General features: G+C 47.5%; 2 protein-coding genes across 4 annotated transcripts in view; one reads left to right on the top strand and one right to left on the bottom strand.

Annotated features, from left to right (window-relative positions):
- Nucleotides 1-1189, bottom strand: part of LOC149435438 (tubulin gamma-1 chain) — a 319259-nt gene extending 318070 nt beyond the window's left edge. Inside the window, exon 1 of the mRNA XM_089662652.1 lies at nucleotides 862-1189. Coding sequence (XP_089518778.1) covers nucleotides 862-910 — 49 coding nt within the window. The 5' untranslated portion in view covers nucleotides 911-1189. The remainder of the gene's footprint in view (nucleotides 1-861) is intronic.
- Nucleotides 1020-21353, top strand: part of RETREG3 (reticulophagy regulator family member 3) — a 213646-nt gene continuing 193312 nt past the window's right edge. Inside the window, exons 1-2 of one of the 3 annotated variants that reach the window (XM_089662651.1) lie at nucleotides 1020-1144; nucleotides 1367-1642. In XM_089662651.1, coding sequence (XP_089518777.1) covers nucleotides 1410-1642 — 233 coding nt within the window. In that variant the 5' untranslated portion in view covers nucleotides 1020-1144; nucleotides 1367-1409. Of the gene's footprint in view, nucleotides 1237-1366; nucleotides 1643-21353 lie in introns of all 3 variants that reach the window. The other 2 variants (XM_089662649.1, XM_089662650.1) reach the window with 2 other exon arrangements.

Here is a 21353-nt window from a genome sequence, read left to right on the forward strand (position 1 = left end):
CTGATGAATTGGTACATGGAAATAGGCATCCTGCAAGTCCAGAGAGGCCATAAAGAATTCCTGGTAAAGCAGATTCCGGACCGCGTAAATACTCTACATTAAAAACAGCTTGTTAACAAGGTGACGGTTCAGAAACTTTTAAATTGATAACTCTTTCACCAGAAATACATGAGAGTGGACCTGAACAAATACAGATGTAAAACGGATGATCATCCTTTTACCCACAGGAATGTATATCTGTCAGTTTTTCATCCATCAACTGACGGAAGAAAAACAGAGACCCATGTGAAAGGGGCCTAAGGATGACTGAACTAATGAAACAGTCACATGTGAACGGGGTTTTATACTAGCCATATATGGATCAAAACTCTTCCGGTTAAGTGGGCTGATCAAATTTTGATCCATGTATGGGGACATTGGTTGTACAATTAATCCACTGAACAACTTTTGTACAACAAGCCTGTTGGATAATGTGAGCTCAATTAACGCCAGAAGTGCCACTTAGTGTATTCTGACAGGAAAGTCTCCCCACAGCCAGAATACAAAACCTCAGAGTGAGAGATTCCCCCATCCACCTTGAATGTGTAGAGTAAATTTTATTCGAGTGGAAGATCACTAAAAAAAAAAAACAAAAAAAAAACAGAACTTCCACTGTACAGGAACAATACCATTACTGAAACGTCAAACAATTGTATGCTAAATTTTCCCTCCCACTGATACCGTTAGCCATATATGTTCGCCCACATCTAGTACGTATCAATAGACAGCCACAAAATAACTCATTTGACAGCGCCCTGATACGATGTAAACCATTTCAGTTAACCTATACAAAATAAGATAATGAGAGAATTCGATACCGACTCTGGTTCCCGCATTGGCCAAGCTGAAGGGTGATGATCTCCCGAGGCATGATTCCGTATGCAAGTCTGTACTCTCCCGCTCCGCCACCCGCGCTCTACTCAGACAACTGCGGCTTTACGTCACTGTACGGCACAACAAACCCAGACGCGCTACACCTTGCGAGTTTCCGTCTGGTGACGTCATTGTACGGAAATTCGATGCCTGCTAAGAGAATCGAAACAAGAAGGCTCTTCCTTGATTGGATAAATCAGAGGCGAGGTTGCAGGACCTAGTTCGGAAAAATGTACGTTGAAAAAAAGTTGTTTATGGGGTAGAGGGGGTCGCCATGTTATCTGGTTGGTGATAGGTTTGCGCAGGCGCTTTAGTCTCCCAAAGGTAATTGGTCTGCTTTTATTGATCTGTTGTGCTGCTGGTAGTTTTTTTCACGTAATTGAGACCTGTTGTCTTGATCAAATTCTGTGGCCCGTGTAACAAGTGTAAACGTCTCCTTATTTTCTGACGTCAGAGCCTAAGAGTGACGTCAATGTTGACAATTTGGTGAATTCAAGATGGCGCAGAGAGGGACCGAGGATGAGAGCTCGGGGCTGAGGAGAGCGAGGAGCGGGGGAGGACGAAGGTCGACTGCATTGGACAGAGATCAACAGATCCGAGCTGTGAAGGAAACCTTACTGGGGACCCTGGGGAGCTACGAACCGCTTGTCATCTACCTGCAGGCCGTACTGGTTTGGGAGAGACCTCGACACAGCGCATTGCTCCATCTCAGTCTCAACGCTGCCTTCTGGTAATTACCTTATCTAAAATGCATTCTAACTAGCATGCATTAGATAACATACATGCATCCATATATATACTGTATTCCCTGGGAGCCATATTCTATATGCTACATACATGTACTGTATTCTGTGGGAAATATACTGCATACATGTATGGTATAGGAACTATATTCTGTATGCTACTTACATGTTCTGTATTTTATGGCATCTACTCTCCATATGCTTCATACATATTTTGTATTCTATGGGAGCTATATTCCATATATGACATATAGCAGGTTACATAAGTATTGAACATGTCCCCATTTTTCTAGGTAAACATATTTCAAAAGGTGCTATTGACATTAAATTTTCACTACATATCTGTAACAACCCATGTAATCCATACATACAGAGAAACCAAAACAGTTCAGAAATTAAGCTATGTGTAATAAAATGTAATGACACGGAGAAAAGGTATTGAACACGTTAACTGTAGTTCATTTAATACTAGGGATGCACCAAAATATCAGTGGCCGAAACATTTTGGCCGAAAACACCCCTATCGGCCTTTGGCCGATATGAAAACAAGCACCGATACAGGTGCTGAAAATAACCCTGCCCCTCGTCTGCTACTCGGTGGTTCTCAGCCTTACCTGAGAAACCACCGAACGATTCCGACGCTAGGCTTCGAGATAAAGGAAAGATGGCCTCCACTCATCTCTATGCCTTTGGAGGACCAGAGCGATGTTACATCCGGTTCCAGCTTTTTGTAAACAAGGCCATTTATTTTTTTTCTTGTTCAAACATTTTATTGACAATGAAGCAATGTAACAGGAACAGAGTCATTACCAGCATAAAATAGGCACTGTACTGACCACAAAACATAGGAAATAGAAAATCACAGCGTCAATGTCCTTATGGTAAGGAGGAAAGAGAGGATCACAAAAACAATGCTAAGTTTCTGGTGATTACTAGTGAATGGGAGTTGTTAGCGATAGATTTCGTGAATTTGTCAGTTAGGATAATGGCTCGCTGAACATTATGAAAGGTTGGAGAAATTTAGGGGGAGATCGAAGGGGGGGGGGGGGGGGGGAGAAGAGAAAGGGCAACAGTGATGACTCCATGAATGGTAGGTAGGAACATGGCGACACCTATGCACGGTATGAGGTGGGACATAAGCAGTGTCCAAGGTGTACTACAAACAAATCAGGGGAGAGGGAGTGATTCATCAATGTTAGGTGGGAGAAAACACTCTACCCAGGGGCTCCAAACATTTAAGAATTTAGGGATCATGTCGAGAATTGTGCCTTCCACTTTTGCATGTACCATAGCTTGCGTTATTCTGGTTTTAACCGCTGTAATATTTAATGAGGGGGATTTCCAGGATTTCGCAATGACCTGTTTGGCTGCTGTGGTGACTTGCAGAAGGAGTTTGAATTGCGAGTTAGAGATGCCAGTAGGGCGGTTATCGGGTTAGGTTGTAGCTTGGTAGTGCTAAGTGTGGATAACATGTTGAAGATTTCAACCCAGAAGGTTTGAGCTACTGGACAATTCCACCATATATGGTAGTGTGTTCCTAGGTCAGCACAGCCTCTAAAGCAGTTTGGCGAGTAATTAGGGGTGTATTTAGTGATTCTCACTGGGACTAAATACCATCTTGCTAAGACTTTATAATTGGTTTCTAGAGCTACAATGTTTTGCGAAGATGATTTTGTATTAGTCCAGACATGGTCCCACTCAGATTAGTCTAATTGCCTGCCTAGGTCAGTTTCCCATCTATGGGTGTAGGGAGGGGGGGACATGGTAACCGAAGTTGTGAGGAGGGAATATAGGCATGAAATGAGGACACGTCTGTGGGGGTCTTTGCAGCATGCCCGTTCAAAGAGAGACATGGTGCTACGTTGGCTTGTTATTGTTGTGTAGGGTGCGTAAAAGTGCTGTAGCTGTAAGTATCTAAAAATTTTGGAGGCTGGAAGACTATAGGTTTCCTGTAGCTAGGCAAAGGATTTAAATTTTTTTCTCTGTAGGAAATGGTGTGTACGAAGCAGGTTAGCAGAGGTCCATGCTTGGAATGAAAGAGGTGTCTGCCACGCTGGGGGAAGGCTGGGTTTCGAAGATACGAGAGCAAGGGGTTATGTGGCGATTGGAGGAGATAGCGGGTTTTCAATTTGTCCCATAAGGATAAGAAGTGGGAGGTAATGTGGTTGGTTATTGGTCGGCGGTCTACTGGCCTTAACCAGAGTAGGTTAGCAGTAGACGGGATTGCACTCTATCGACTCAAGGACCACCCACTGAGGAATTTCGGAGGTCGCATGGTTTTTTGGCAACTGTGCTAAGTGTGCTGCTTGGTAATATTTGCCAATATCAGGGAGGCCTAAACCTCCATTGAGCTTGGAGCGACATAAGGTGGAGCGGGGTATACGAGGACGGGTATTGCCCCAAACATAGGAAGAAATGCGGCACTGCAGCGTACGGAGGTAATGAGAGGGTACTGGAACTGGGAGGACTCTGAACAGGTATAAGATTTTTGGGAGGATCTACATCTTTATAACTGTAATTCTACCCATCCATGCGAGGGGCAAGGAGGACCACCTGGTCAAAAGAGCAGAGAGGTGATTTAGCATCGGAATGTGGTTAGCTGCATAAAGATCTGACAGATTAGGGGTCAATTTGATTCCTAAGAAAGGGATATGGTGGTGTGACCAGGGGAATGGTAGGATCTGTTTCAGATGGGCCAGCTCATTAGAGGGAAGGGAGATGTTGAGTGCCATTGATTTGTTGGGATTAACTATAAGACCAGAGAGCGAGCTGAACGTCTCGAGAAGCCGGAGTAGGGAGGGAGAGGAAGTCAAGGGAGATGTGAGAAAAAGTAAAACGTCATCTGCAAAGAGACATAACTTGTGATGAGTGCCACCTAGTTCCAATCCCCGCACATCCTTGTTAGCTCTGATTAATAGGGCCAAAGGTTCTATGGCCAGGGCAAAGAGCAAGGGGGACAAAGGACAGCCCTGTCTTGTGCCTCGAGAGATTGGAAACTGAGCTGACCTGTGTCCTAGATATCTAATTCTGGCTGAAGACTCTCGATATAGCGAGAAGATCCAGCTTAAAAAGTGCAGGCCAAAACTCAGCGGTGTAAAATATAGTAGAGGTATGGCCATGAGACTGTGTCAAATGCCTTCCGGATGTCCAAGGACAAGAAACAGGCGGGAATGTTGCGAGATTTGGCTATATTGGCCAAGAGAGATGCACGTCTGACGGTATCTCCAGCCTGTCGAGTTGGAATAAAGCCCACTTGGTCGTTATGAATCAGGGAACCTATACACGGATTAAGGCGCGTGGAGTGGATTTTTGCTAACAGTTTGATATCAATATTGAGGAGAGAGATTGGCCTATAGTTGGACCACTACGTGTCATCAGTTTAGTTTCGGGATCATCGAGATGTTTGCTTGTACCGTTTCACGGTGGAAGGTATGGCCAGATAGTAAAACGTTAGTAAGGATGGGTGCAAGAAGATGAGCAAATTTTTTGTAATAAGTGGCTGAGAAACCGTCTGGTCCTTGGCGCTTGCAGGGTTTTAGACATTTAATAGCATTTAGGGTTTTGGCTGGGGTGATGGATTGCTCTAGCTTGGCAAATTGGTGTTCTGACAGTTTCGGGAAGGAGATGGGGGCCAAGAGGGTATCGGCTTGCAAGGGGTAAAGGGTGCGGAGGAAGAGTAAAGCTGTGACAGATGTTTATGGATAGTTCATAGGATGCATTCCAGATTACTAGTGAGGTTGCCAGATGTGGTGCGTATTCGTATAGGTTTAGTAATCTGGTCCAGCCTACAAAGCCAGAGGGCTAAGAAGGTACTTGGCTTATTCGCCTTGGTATAATATTTGTGCCTGGATCTACGAAGTGCAAGTTCCGCCTGGTCTGTGAGAAAGAGGTCTAGAGCTAATCGGGATCGTTCTAGGGCTTCACGGTTGGCAGGTGTGGGGGTCGCCTGGAAGATTTGATGGGAATGATCGTAGGTTTGCTCCAGAGAAAGACGTTGTTGTCTTTTTGCTTTATTTAAAAAGGACGTTTTACTAATACAAAATCCGCGTATCACCGGTTTATGCGCTTCCCAGAGTAAGAGTGGGGAAATGTCAGGTGTATGGTTAAGAGATAAGTAATCTTTGAGGGCGGTTTCAATTTCCGAGCAGTGTACTGGATTTGCAAGTAAATTGTCGTTGATGATCCATGAGGACTCAGTAGGGGATGGGGTTAGAGAGGCCATGGATGTAAATACAGTGCAATGGTCTGACCAGGGTATTGGAAGTATTTCAGAGGTCAAGAGCCGGGAAGAGGAGCTGGCCGTAATAAGGATGTGATCTATGCTAGAGAAGGTCTTGCCGGGGTGGGAGTAGAAAGTGTATTGGCGTTTGGCCGGGTTAAGTTCCCTCCAGGTGTCGATCATGGAATAACGTTGTAATATGTCTTGTAGGGTTAGCTTAGAGGGAAAGGTTGGGGGGACTTGTCAAGAAAAGGATATAACGTACTGTTAGAGTCTCCGCACACCGGTAGGGTACCTCGCTTGTGGTGATCTATAACCGAAAGTATGTGAGAAAGAAATGGTAAAGGACCTTGATTCGGGGCATAATATGTAGCAATGGTGACGTCTACGTCTAGGAGTTGCCCTATCAACAGGAGATAGCGACCCTCTGGATCTTTGACTTCAGTGTATAGAGTGAAAGGTGTTGTGCGATGGAAGGCTATCAGCACCCCTCTGCATTTGGTGGCGGCAGAGGCCGTATAGACCTGAGGGTAACGGGGGCCAAAAAACTTAGGGGTGGAATTGGGGGTGTAGTGTATTTCCTGTAGGCAGACTACGTGAGCTTTAAGTGAAGCAAAGAAGCGGAAAGCCTTATTGCGTTTCTGTGGTATGTTAAGACCCTGCACATTCAGGGTAAGGATGTTTAGAGAGCCCATGGGGAGAGTGTGTAGTATTTGAAAAAAATATGGCATCGCCAGCTGGGAGGGAGCCCGAGAAGTGCTATACAAGACGGTTAGTTTACGTGAGGGGTTGCACGAAGTCATGGAGTCATATAGAGGGGAGGAGGGGTATAATACTGGAAAGGTAACAAAAAAGGGGTATAGGGGGCCATTCAAGGCCTTAAGAGGTGATCCCTGAGGACACCCTAATACAGGGTGGGCCAGGGAGCAAAGATAGCCCGAGTGCTATTAAATAGGCAATAACACAGGAGCTAATGTGGAGTGCACAGGTACGTGGACCGTAGGGATAACAGTATTAACATAAGTATACGGTAGTGGGATCCCGGGAGAGGAGCAGACAGATAAAAACCTGATGATTCGAGGGGGTCCTAGACCCAAGCGGCACCGACTGCACAAATGAAGCGGCATGAGAAAGAATGTGAGGCATCCCATGCCGCCAAAGCCGAGGTCCCCATACATAGACTGAGGAGTAGTCCAGGAGGAGTGATGCAGAATATGGCTTGCGAATTTCTGTGAGTCCTCCATGACGTGGTAGAAACAAAGGCCGAAACAGCCCCTAACTTATGGGGCAACCGAGTTCAAACAATGAGAGAAAGAGGACAACTTGGTTGTAGACTTCGACATTGGTCAAAAGGATACACCGTCTGGTGTATGTGGTAAAAAGAGAGTTGAGGTACGTAGTTCAGTCCATGGTATCTTGCGGAGACGGGCCTGGTGACAAGAAGCGCCCTCGTATGTGGAAGTTGAGTTGGCCATCTGGTGCGCGTAAGGGGTAGGATTTCTGCGGCGAGCAGGACGTTGACCTCTGTTTAGCACTTTCAGATGGCGTTGCTGGGGAATGTAGTTGTAGGTTCCGCAGAGTAACCAGTAGGTCTTCAGGAGTCTTGCAGGTGAAGTCTTGGGTCTGGTATCGGAAACGCACTGTGAATGGGAAGCTCCACCTATACGGTATACCATGTTGTTGAAGTGCCTGTAGATGAGGTTTCATAGCCCTGCGTTTGGCAATGGTTGTGGGGCACAGGTCTGTTCTAGGTCAGCAGTGTGTTGGCCAAGTTAGCGGATTTCTCTGGATAGCGCGGCGGTGATGCGGTCAGAAGTCTGCTTCAGAGCCTTATGCAACAAGTGCTCTAACAAGTCAGGGGGTGTAAGGTCAGGTGTCGAAGCGTGTGTAGGGGTGTCCTACTCGATGTCAGGCTCACCCTCTGATGCGCAGGGATGGCTGGGCTGCGAGTCCTGCAAAGCTGCAAATGCGCCTGCGGCCTTTTTGTTTCCACGAGCTGGGGCAGTGGCCATCTTTGTGGAGGCTTTAGCCAGGGCCTCTTAAATTGTCCTATTTGGCGGGGGAGCCTGGTGCCTTGGGGACCCCTTGACCATAACGCCGTTTGCCAGAGGGGGGGCTGTCTTCAGGATTGAAGCCCCTTATCTCCCTTTGTCCTCGTGGCAGCTCCTGGGCGTGGGCGGGCCTATATGCGGAGCTCTATGGGGATGGAGCCCCTGCTTATCTGAGGCATCCCGCCTCTTTAAATCTGCCGCTAACGCGGCGGTTCAGGTGAGGGGGGCCTGCAGTGAGGATCAGGTCCTCCTGTACTGTGTTGTGAGCCGGGATCCGCGGCTCTTCTGCTCTGTCACCCGACGGGGAGACGGAGCTCTATCGAGACATGTCCGTCCCGCCGGCCGTGCGTGCGCACTCCCCGCCATTTATTTTTTTTAAAGCACTAGAGCAATGCTTTTTTTTGATCTGATGCTTTACATTGTAGAGTACAGATGTGGGGCCTTATTGACTCCATATCTCTCCATAAAGAGGACATGTCACTATTTATTTATCACAAGGGATACATGATTTCCTTGTGATAGGAATAAAAGTGATCACAAACATTTATTTTTTAAAGGGACAGTGTTTAAAAAAATAAATAATAATTTAAAAAAAAAAATGTAAAGTGCCCCGTCCCCCCATGCTCCAGCGTAGTGGTGAACACATATGTAGGCCACGCCCACATATGTAAACGGTGTTCAAACCACACATGTGAGGTATCGCCACGTACATCAGAGCAAGAGCAATAATTCTAGCACTAGACCTCCTCTGTAACGTTACACTGGTAACCTGTAGAAATTGTTAAAGTGTCACCCATGGAGATTTTTAAAGCATGACATCTTAAGTATCTATTTACTCGGCGTAACATCATCTTTCACATTTTACAAAAAAAAAATTGGGGGTGTATCTTGTGAGAGAGATATATATATATATATATATATATATATATATATTTATAATTTTTTTGTTATTTTTTTTTTTAATCATTAACCCGATTGTACGCAAATGTGCGGCCTCTCGGCGTCTGGGCTTTGACCTTTGCATATTTGCATACCATTTGAAAACACGTGCTGAGAGCGTGCGCCCCTGCGTGCTCCCAGCACATATGTCGGTGTCTCACGGAAAGGTTCCGATCTCTCCTTGTGATCGGGACCTTTTCCGATCATGTGACCGCCATGATAGCGAATCACAGCGGTCACATGACCCTAAAACCTGCCCTGCCTCCCGGCGTCTGAAACTCCTTAAAGGGCTGGGAGGCGCCAGCGTGAAGAGGTTAAAGTGTATTTTTTTCCAAAAAAATTGTGTTTGAAATATATATTATTTTTAAAAACTGTCCATTTTGGTGTTCAGCCAAGTGGATCATGAAGTTTCGGTTTCAGCACCAGAATTTTCATTTCTGTGCACCACTATTTTGTTCAAAATCCTTTGTTGGTAATGACAGCTTCAAGATGCTTCCTGTATGAAGAAACTAGTCGCATGCATTGCTTGAATGTAATTTTGGCCCATTCTTCCACACAGTCTCTAAATCTTGAAGGTTCTGTAGGCCTCTTCTTCGAACTCTGTTCTTTAATTCCCTTCATAGATTTTCTACTGGATTCAAGTCAGGAAATTGGCTGGGCCCTTCTATCAGCTTTGTTTTCTTTCTTTGTATTCAATTGAGCGTTTCCTTGGCTTTGTGTTTGGGATCATTTTCTTGCTGAAATATCCACCCTTGTTTCATCTTCATCATCCTGATAGATCGATTTTTATAGAGAATGTCATGTATATTTTTCCATTCATGCTTCCTTCAATGGAGTGAAATATATTTACTGAGAAACTTGTTGACGTGTTCAATACTTGTTTTACGTGCTCTACATGTACTGTATTCCATTGGAGCAATATTCCAATATATTACATGTACCTACTTGTCAGGGAGCGAAGAGCCAGACACACAAGGAGGTGCAATTAAAGGTATGTTTATTTACACAGAAACAAGGCAAGAGTCTATGCAAGTGCAACAGCGGATGACTTGGTAGGACAGAAGTTCTCCTGCTGAGGTCGTCTTCCAGGATAATCAAGTCGAGAACCAGCGGGAATCGTAGCCAAGGCCGGGGTCAGAAGCCAGGAAGAATGGTCGCCAGAGCCGGGGTCAGAAGCCAGGAGGAGTCTTAGCCAAAGCCGAGTCGGTATCCAGGAGAGCAAAGAGTTAACTGAACAGGAGCTTGCTGCTGTGCAACAGACAGGACACGAATGCAATGGACAGCTGCAAACAGTAGACTTAAATGTGATAAGCCGCCACCTCCTGGCAGGAGCCGCAGAGGGCTGAAAGCATAAAGGATCCCACAATGCTTTGTAGACCTAAGATGGATGCCAGCATATGGAGCAGCACAAGCCCTGAGCAAATGTAGGACCTTGATAGTACCTCCTCCTCAAGGGCCCCTCCGCAGCTCAACATAAGGCTTCTGGGGAAAGCGGGCGTGAAAAGCGCAGAGGAGGGCAGGAGCATGAACATCGCGGAAGGAACCCAGGAACGCTCCTCGGGACCATAACCACGCCAATGGACCAAGAACTGCACCCGACCGCGGACCAACCGAGAGTCCAGGATACGGCTCACCTCATACTCCTCATGACTGTCAACCCGGATAGGACGGGGCCAAGGCAGTGAGGCAATAAAGCGATTGCAGACCAGAGGCTTCAACAGGGATACGTGGATTGGAGATACGCATCCCAGGAGGAAGAGCAAGGGCATAGGCAACCGGGTTCACCCTGCGGAGGATGTGGAAAGGACCAACAAAACTGGGAGCCAGTTTCGGTGCGGGCACCCGAAGATTGAGGTTATGAGTGGACAACCACACCTGATCTCCGACCTGGTATGAAGGAGCTGGCAACCGTCTACGATCAGCCTGGAGCTTCTGGCGCTGTGCTGAGTCCTTTAAGGACCTCTGGATCTGCCCCCATGAAGAACGCAGGGCAGCAAGATGGTTCTCCACAGCCGGAATGTCCTGTGGCGAGAACAACTCAGGCAATACAGCGGGTTGGAACCCATAGTTTGCCATGAAGGGAGACATCCCGGAGGAGGAGTTGACAGCCGAGTTCCTCGCAAACTCTGCCCAGGAAGGAGATCGACCCAATTGTCTTGATGATCTGAGATATAGCAGTGAAGGAATTGTTCCAGGGCCTGGTTGGAACGCTCCGCAGCCCCATTGGACTGCGGGTGGCAGGCCGAAGAGAAGGAGAGCTTGATACCCAACTGGGAGCAGAAGGCGCGCCAGAACCTGGACACAAACTGGCTCCCACAGTCCGAGACAATCACCTTAGGCAACCCATGCAAGCGAAAGATCTCCCTGGCGAAAACCGTAGCCAGTTATTGCGCAGTCGGCAATTTCTTGAACGGAACACAATGGCACATCTTGGAGAAACGATCAATGACCATAAGAATGACCGTATGGCCTTGAGACGCAGAGAGGTCCACAATGAAATCCATGCCCAGGTGTGACCAGGGACGCTCCCCATTGGGAATGATTTCCAGAAGGCCAAATGGAAGATGCCGAGGAGATTTATTCTGGGCACAGACAGAACATGCCGCTACATATGAGGCGATGTCGGAACAGAGAGATGGCCACCAGAATAGACGAGAAACGACCCAGGACAACTGGTTCCTCCTCGGGTGACCGGTAGTCTTGGAATTATGGTAGGTACGCAGCAGGCGGGTGTGCAATCCCTCAGGTACGAAACTTCTACCAGCTGGTCTCTCAGAGGGAGCATCAGTTTGAGCCACCAAAATCTGCTCCCCAAGGGGAGAAGTCAGGCTGGTACGAATGGCAACCAGGATCTGATCCGGAGGTATGACCAAGGTCGGCTCAGAGTCCTCCCTGGACAGCTCAGAGTATTGCCGCGACAAAGCATCAGCCCTGACATTCTTGGAGCCAGTCAAATAGGCGACCACATAGTTAAAATGCGACAAGAACAGAGCCCATCTGGCCTGATGGGGCGTCAACCTCTTAGCCTCCGAGAGATACGTCAGGTTCTTGTGGTCCGTGAGAATGAGAACTGGAACCGCAGAATCCTCGAGCAGGTGCCTCCATTTCTTGAGAGCCTGAATAATGGCCAACAACTCCCTGTCTCCAATCTGGTAGTTGTATTCTGCGGAGGAAAGCTTTCTGGAGTAGAACCTACAGGGAAGTAGGGATCCATCGGGCGACCGACGCTGAGACAGGAGGGCGCCTACTCCCGTCTCAGATGCATCAACCTCGAGGACAAAGGGCAACCCAGGATTGGGATGAGACAGTATTGGAGCCGAAGCGAAGGCGGATTTCAGAGCTTCAAAAGCTAAGATGGCCTCAGATGACCACTCGTGGGGATTACTGCCCTTCTTAGTCAGATTTGAGAGAGGCTTGGCCAGCGTGGAGAAGTTCCTGATAAACTTCCGATAATAGTTGGCGAATCCCAAAAAGCGCTGAATGGACCGAAGACCACTGGGGCGAGGCCACTGCAGAACTGCCGATACCTTCTGATGGTCCATGGAGAATCCCACAGCGGAAATGATATAGCCTAAAAAGGCAACCTGGGATCGGTGAAATTCACACTTCTTGAGCTTACAGAAAAGCTTGTTCTCACGTAACCATTGCACCCGCTTGACATCCTGGATATGAGACTCCATAGACGCAGAGTAAACCAGGATGTCATCCAAGTAAACCACCACGCACTGCTGCAACAAGTCACGAAAGACATCATTAATGAACTCCTGAAAGACCGCGGGTGCGTTACACAACCCGAAGGGCATAACCAGGGATTCAGAGTGGCCGGTTCTGGTGTTTGAACGCGGTCTTCCACTCGTCGCCCTCCTTGATCCGTATGAGGTTGTACGCAGCCCTAAGGTCGAGTTTAGTAAAGACCGTTGCTTCCTTGAGGCGGTCGAACAATTCGGTAATCAACGGAATTGGGTAAGCATTCTTAATCATGATTCGATTAAGACCCCTATAATCAATGCAAGGCCTCAATTCACCGCCCTTCTTTTTCACAAAGAAAAAGCCAGCTCCTGCTGGGGAAGTAGACTTGCGAATGTGCCCCCGGGAAAGCGCATCCGCAACGTACTCCTCCATGGCCTGATTCTCCGCAACCGAAAGAGGATACACCCTGCCACGCGGAGGGGTGGCACCGGGTTGCAAGGCTATGGCACAATCGTATGGATGATGAGGCAGAGCACCCGCGCACACCTTGTCAAAAACGTCCAGGTACTCCCCATAGTCAGTAGGCAACACAGAGTCCGAGGAGGCACACAACACCTTAACAGGTCCACGGATGCAACCGGCCCCACACTGTGGAGACCACGAGAGAATCTCGGCCGACCGCCAATTAAAGGTCGGATTGTGCTTCTGAAGCCAGGGATATCCCAAAACCACGGAGTAGTGCGGAGAAGAAATTACCTGGAAACAGGCCAACTCCCTGTGAACAACCCCAATAGCTACTTCAACCGGCAGGGTCTCATGGGTGACCTGCGGCGGTTGCAGGGGCCTGCCATCTATTGCCTCGAGGACCAATGGAGTAACTCGAGCCTGCAGAGGAATGGAGTACTGGGCAGCAAATGAACTGTCCATAAACAACCCGCCAGCACCAGAGTCGACCAACGCCTGGGCCATCACCGAGCCTTCCACCCAAGAGAGGACAACGGTGATTAGCGGTTTATCTTTGCGGCAAACCGGGGACGAGGAAACTCCACCCAAGATCTGCCCCCGACAGGATCTCAGGTGCGAGCGTTTCCCGGACGGACCAGACAGGACTGCCGAAAATGCCCACCGAGACCACAGTACAGGCAGCGACCCTCCTGACGCCGAGAGGCCCGCTCCCCCTCGGAAAGGCGAGCAAACCCCAGCTGCACGTGCTCACCGCCAGACAAGCCATCCCCAGGAGGCGTGGGAGGAGAGGGAGGAACGGGTGGGACAGAAAACGTAGGCGCCAATCGGTTAGGAGGCCTCCACAGACGCTCCTTAAGTGAAGGCCTCTCCCTGAGCCTGGTGTCAATCAGGATTAGGAAGGAAATGAGTGCTTTGAACTCCACAGGCAGTTCTTTGGCTGCAATCTCGTCCTTCAACACATCTGAGAGAAAGCAGCCACCAGAGCCTCATTGTTCCAACCCACCTCTACCGCCAGGGTACGAAATTCTATGGCGTACTCGGCAACGGTTCGTGAACCCTGATGCATGGACATGAGCAGCTTAGCAGCAGAGGCGGAGCGAGCAGGTACATCAAACACCGTACGGAAGGAGGCAACAGAACCGGCAAACTCATGAATCACAGGGTTATCATTCTCCCATAAGGGATTTGCCCAGGCCAAGGCCTTGTCCGAGAGCAGCGATATTAGGAAGCCCACCTTTGACCTCTCCGTAGGAAAAGCGTGGGGTATCAATTCAAAATATATGCCCACTTGGTTAAGGAAATCCCAACACTGACTCGGCTCACCCCCAAAGCGCTGTGGAAGAGGGGCTGAACCAGTCATATCTCTGGGCACCGCAGGTGCAGCAGCAGATGCGGAGGTTGGCGCAACAACCTGAGCAACAGCGGGAGTGACCACAGGAGTGACAACCGGCCTAATAGCACCAGGAGTAAGGTGTGCTGTACGTGCAAGCAGCGTCTGCAATACCTGAGCGAACTGATCCAACAAGAGATCCTGCTGATCAAGTCTGGCAACAAACATAGGGAGCTAGGGCGTACCTGCACCGTCAGGATTCATGGCATTCGTGTAGTGTCAGGGAGCGAGGAGCCAGACACACAAGGAGGTGCAATTAAAGGTAGGTTTATTAATATAAAATTAAGACAAGAGTCTATGCAAGTCCAACAGCGGAAATCGTAGCCAAAGCTGGGATCAAGAGCCATGAAGAATCGTCACCAGAGCCGGGATCAGGAGCCAGGAAGGAGTCTTAGCCAAAGCCGAGTCGGTATCCAGGAAAGCAAAGAGTAGCTAAACAGGAGCTTGCTTTTGTGCAAGTGACAGGACACAAATGCAATGGACAGCTATAAACAGCAGACTTATATGTGATAAGCCGCCACCTCCTGGGGGAGGAGCCGCAGAGGACTGAAAGCATAAAGGTTCCCACAATGCTTTGCAGACACCTAAGATGGATGCCAGCATATGGGGCAGCATAGCCCTGAGGAAAGGTAGGACCTTGACAGATAGACCTGATGATCCATATTGACTGTCGGATTCGGGAAAGACAGGATGAGAGGACTAACGGAAAGATTCTGATCTGCTCTGAAATTGGGCCCTCTACGAATGTTGTTTCATCAGAATCGCCCCCGAATCCAGCTAGGAGGAGCTTTTGGAGACCACAGTTATCTGCAGCAGAACACCTTCGACGGCAGAAGTCCAACCTCTGCCTCTACTGTGGTGAGGCAGGTCATTTCGTGGCTACCTGCCCGATAAAACCTCATAAGCCCTCTCCTAACTGTTTTTACATGATGCACCCTCAAGGGACAAGCCAAACGCACCTCTCTTTTCATCTGCGACTACAACTGGCTGAAAGGACAATCACGGTCCCGGCCATCATAGACTCGGGTGCTTGTAGCTGTTTTATGGATGCTCACTTCTCTACTCAGAATCAGATTCCACTCTGTACCAAAGCACAAAGACTTGCAGTTCATCTGGCAGACGGGTCTGGCATCAGTTCTGGCCCTGTAACACAAGAAACCATGCCAATATTCTGCTACTCTCCTTCAGGACACCAGGAATTCTTATGTCTGGATATTATCACCTCCCCGATTTTTCCAGTTATTCTCGGCATGCCCTGGCTAAGAGCACACAATCCAATCATCAATTGGTTGTCTGGAGAAATCTTCTTCCCTTCAGAATATTGTCTAACTCACTGTACTCCTAAAGAGACAAGTGTGATGTATTCACTCAGATCCTGAGACCATGAAACTCGTTCCTGTGGTATATCACGAGTATCTGGACGTGTTCAATAAAAAGAGTGCCAACAACCTTCCTCCTCATCGCTCCTATGACTGTCCCATTGAGCTCCTGCCCGGCGCCGAAATTCCTTTCGGTAGAATTTACCCCTTATCCAAAGTCAAATTAGATGTCCTCCGGGGGTATATAGACGAAAGTTTGGAAAAAGGGTTTATTTGGCCTTCTACATCACCAGCAGGAGCCGACATCTTCTTTGTTGAGAAAAAGGATCACACTCTGAGACCTTGTGTAGACTATCGTGACCTAAACAAAATAATGGTTAAGAACCGTTATCCCCTTCCTCTAATCCCCAAATTATTTCAAAGGCTGCGAGGAGCATGTTTTTTCTCAAAATTGGACCGGAGGGGCACTTACAACCTAGTGAGAATTCGGGAAGGTGACGAATGGAAAACGGCCTTTCGAACCAGTTTTTGGCATTTTGAATATCTGGTAATGCCTTTTGGTCTCTGTAATGCCCCAGCAACTTTCCAAAACTTTGGTAAACGATATATTTCGGGACTATCTGGATCTATTTCTAATCGTTTATCTGGACGACATCCTGGTTTTCTCCAGTTCCATAGAAAGTCATTGGGATCACGTAAAGAAAACTCTGGATAGACTACGCCAGCATCGCCTCTACGCAAAGGTCGAGAAATGCGAATTCGAGAGGCAATCCATCCAGTTCCTTGGGCTTGTGATCACTTCTGAGGGCATCTCTATGGACCCCCAAAAGGTGTCCGTCTTAGAATGGCCCATTCCAGGATACAGAAAAGCAGTGCAGCGCTTTATAGGGTTTGCAAATTTCTATAGGAAAATTATCAAGGACTTCTCTGGAATCGTCGCATTAGTGACACAGCTCACCAGGCAGCATATTCCCTTCAAGTGGACTCCTGAGGCCCAAACAGCCTTTGAGCAATTAAAAACCATGTTCACGCCCACACCCATCCTGAAGCATCCAAACCATGCTCTAGCCTTTGTCCTTGAAGTGGACGCTTCGGAGAACGTGGTAGGAGTAATGTCACAAAGACAGGGACTCAAATCCCTTCTGCACCCTGTCGCTTTCTTCTCCCGGAAATTAAGTTTTTCTGAACGGAATTATGATGTGGGAGACAGAGAGTTACTAGCCATCAAGGCAGCATTGGAAGAATGGCTCTACTTACTGGAGAGAGCATCCCATCCTATTCTCATCTTCACGGATCATAAAAACCTAGAATACCTGAAAACAGCAAAACGCCTCAGGCCACGGCAAGCAAGATGGGCACTATTTTTCTCTCGCTTCGTCTTCCATCTGACGTACCGTCTTGGATCAAAGAATGGGAAACCTGACGCACTCTCCCGTACTTTTCTCGACCCAATTGTGCAGTCTGAACCTGACACGATTTTACCAGCCAAAAACTTCTTACTTCTCCAGGCAGACCTTGTAACACAGATAAAAGAAGCCGTGGAAAATCGTCCACCTTCCATATATATGCACCTGCCATTAAAGGACGGTCTGTACTTCCACAAGGAACAAATCTTTGTCCCCGAAGAACTTCGGACTTTTATTCTCCAGAGATGTCACGACCATCCCTTAGCAGGTCACTTTGGGATTCACAAAACTTCAGATTTGGTCTCTCACTCTTTCTGGTGGCAGTAAAGGATTGCCAGGACTATGTGAGACCTTGCACAGTCTGCCTGAGGAACATGTCTGATAAAGCCAAGACTTGGGGCCTGTTGGAATCCTTGCCCGTACCGGAAAAACTTTGGAGTATGATCTCCATGGACTTTATTGTTGAACTTCCCCCATCTGAGGGATTCATCACTATTTTTGTAGTAATTGATCGCTTGTCCAAGATGGCCCACTTCATTCCCTTGAAAGGGACTCCTTCTGCCACGGAAACCGCCTCCGCTTTCATCAAGGAGATCGTAAGACTACATGGAGTTCTCCTGAATATTGTGTCTGATCGAGGAGTGCAGTTCACATCCAAATTTTGGAAAGCTCTGTGTGAGGCATTAGAGATTGAGTTACGCTTTTCCTCTATCACCCGCAAACAAATGGACAAACGGAAAGGACAAACCAAACTCTGGAGCAATATCTCCGATGCTTCCCATAATTACAGGATGGCTGGGCATCACTCCTTCCATTAGCGGAATTTGCATACAATAATTCCATCCATTCCGCCACCAAGCAATCTCCCTTTTACTCTAATTACGGATACCATCCCTCCTTTCTTCCAGAAATACCAGCGGAGGCCGCTGTTCTGGCAGTACAAGAGAGGATGGAGTTCCTCAGGAGGAACGGCGAAGTATTACAGAAGACGATTTCTGAAGCTCAGGCGAGCAACAAGAAATTTTTTGACAGGAAGAGAAGGGGCAACTTGAAACTGAAACAAGGGGATAAAGTCTGGCTATCCACGGCTAATCTGAAATTTAGTTGTCCATCAAGGAAGCTTGGTCCAAGATACCTGGGACCATTTACCATCAAGAGAAAGGTGAACCCTGTGGCTTTTGAATTGGAACTGCCTGCTAACTTGAAGATTCACCCGGTATTCCATTGCTCCTTATTAAAACCACATATCCCAAGTGGGTTTCCCATTGTTTTCCACTCCGATTTGCTCTCCTGCTCCGGGTTCCTGACTTCGGCTCTGCTCCTGACTTTGGCTTCTCTTGATTCTGTACTGCGATGCCCGACTGTTATGACCCCGGCTATCCTATGACTCTCTTCGAGTCCTGTGTCCTTGCTACCTACCTTGCTCTGCTGCACATCTGGCAATCCAGTGAACCTGCCTGGTCTATTTCTACGGTGCTCAAATCAGAGGATACTCTGCCTACCAAGGTCACCATCTGCAAGAGCAGCAAGCAACAACCACTGGCGCTCTTGTCCCCCTGGTCCCAGCGGGGTCAGGGCTAGTGACACAAGTGAGGCCGACCTCGTCAATTCAGTCTCCCATCAGGTACGTGACAGCCCAGTTACAATATGCCTGACAAGACCTTGACATGCCTAACCGGGTCTTTTTGTGTTATTGATGCAGTAAAGGCTTCTTTCTGGCACCTCGACCATGCAGCTCATTTTTGTTCAAGTGTCATCATATTGTACTCCTTCAAAACAACAACACTGTCTTTTTCCAGAGCAGCCTGTATTTTTCTTGTGGTTACCTATGGGTTTCCCTTTGTATCCCGAACAATTCTTCTGGCAGTTATGGCTGCAATCTTTCTTGGTCTCCCTGACCTTGGCTTGGTATCAAGAGATCCCCGAACTTTCCACTTCTTAATAGGTGATTTAACAGTACTGAATGGCATATTCAAGGCTTTGGACATCTTTTTATGTCCTTTTCCATCTTTATAAAGTACCATTATCTTGTTACGCAGGAATTTTGACAGTTCTTTTCTGATCCCCATGGCTCAGTATCTAGCCTAGTCAGTGCTTCCACTTAAGAGCTAACAAACTCATTGACTATTTATACACTGATACTAATTGCAATTTAAAAAGCCACAGATGTGGAACATTAACCCAACATCCCGCACTCTATAACCTCCCCAACACGCCGCTCCTTCAGCCCTGCTACCACTGAGGAGGTCACTAAGGTCTTCTCAGGAGCCCGCCTCACCACTTGCCCTCTTGACCCTGTCCCCACACAACTCCTCCGGTCACCCTCCTCCTCCATCCTACACTCCCTACCCACATCTTCAATCTCTCCCTCTCTACTGGCGTAGATGACCCCCATACTCAACCCTTCCTGGACCCCACCGACCTGAACAACCTTAGACCCATCTCCCTGCTGCCATTCACATCCAAGCTCCTTGAGCGCTTAGTCTACAATTGCCTAAGCTCCCACCTCACTGACAGCAACCTCCTCGATCCTCTACAGTCTGGCTTCCGTCCCCTACACTCCACCGAAACCTCCCTACTCAAAATCACTAACGACCTGCTAACCAGATCCAGATCTGTCTCCTAATACTCGAGCGAGTATTACTCCATGGACATTCCTGGTAAAGCAAAGAGATCCAACATAGTGTAAAATCATTTATAGGATATACCTAATCCTGACGAAGTCACGTGCTTTTAATCGTGACGTAACGCGTAGATACGCCAGTAGGAGGGGCTGAACGAGGTTTCGTAGTGACGTCATATCCGGCGCGGGCGCCATCTTGTTGCACCCGAAACAGTATTCATGTATGCAGTACACCCATAGTGTGGTGAAAACGCCAGATTGTACTTGTTACATGTGAGTAAGCATTTCTTATATTGAATGATTTAATGAAATGATTTTACACTATGTTGGATCTCTTTGCTTTACCGGGAATGTCCATGGAGTAATACTCGCTCGAGTATTAGGAGACAGATCTGGATATTCACTCACCAGAGGAGGAAAGAGCTCTACCACCCCAGCTAAGAAGGATTTAATCTTTCTGGAGGATCACTAAGAGGCATATCTAGCTCATTGGTCCTGAGGGGCCTGGGCAGGAAGGTGAGGGGGCACCCCTGTTAATGTGGATACACGCAGAGTTTGAAGCACCTGCATGAAGAATGTTTAGAGTGTGCTGTGTTTCACCTATAGGACACTTTTATATATTGGATATCCACCTATGTGGGACTGTTTGTTATAAGGAGTAACCCCCTGCTATACGTGAGGGTTTGCAAGGGGCAGTGTATTGATTGTCCTATTCTCCTTGTATTTTCTATTTAAGTTTTATGCACATCTATTGATAGCGCTGCACTATTATTCGTTATTTGCTTGTTACCGTGTGTTGTGCCTAGGTTGTGGCACTTGAGTGCTGGCTGCTTAGTGAACTACTTACTAATAGCGCAGGAGGAATTTATATTTATAGGACTTCTCCAGGACTTCCCCCATCCTCTGGATCTCTCTACCCCAATCCCTCAGACTGTCACCTACCCTCCTCACCTTCAGGCGCACCCTAAAAACTCATCTCTTCAGGGAAGCCTACCTCACCTAACAGCCGATCTCCTCCACTCCTCCTACCACTCCATCCCCCACAGCCACTTCCTACTGTACCACTGTCCCCTCCCTCCTAGATTGTGTATTGTTTTGTTACTGTATTGTCTCATGTACTGTCCCCCACTATAATGTACAGCGCTGAGCAAACCTTTTGGCGCTATATAAATACTGCATAATAATAACTGGAATTTTAACCCGTGTGTGTCACCTTGTGTGTCTGTACCAAGGCCAAACATTCCAGGGTATATAAACTTTTGATCATGGCCATTTGGGTGAATTCTGTTATCATTATGATTTTAAAAAGGAGCCAAATAACTATTTGAAAATAAATGGCTTCATATGATCATCATCCTTCAATGAAAGAGCATTTTTTGGCATGATCAGTCATATTTTCAATATTAATGCCAAAATTTCACAATTTCTGTCAGGGTATGCAAACTTTAGAGTACAACTTTATCTACAGTATTACCAATGATATTGCATACCAATATTATTTACTACACCCCTTCATTAATGACAGAAGACTGTAAGGTAAAAGTTACCGAGTTGAGAACCCCTCATATTTTTTGAGGAGAACTTATCAAAAAAGAC

Source organism: Staurois parvus, unplaced genomic scaffold (genome assembly GCF_062004578.1).
Source record: "Staurois parvus isolate SC_StPar_1 unplaced genomic scaffold, SC_StPar_1.0 ptg001510l, whole genome shotgun sequence".
Classification (NCBI taxonomy): domain Eukaryota; kingdom Metazoa; phylum Chordata; class Amphibia; order Anura; family Ranidae; genus Staurois; species Staurois parvus.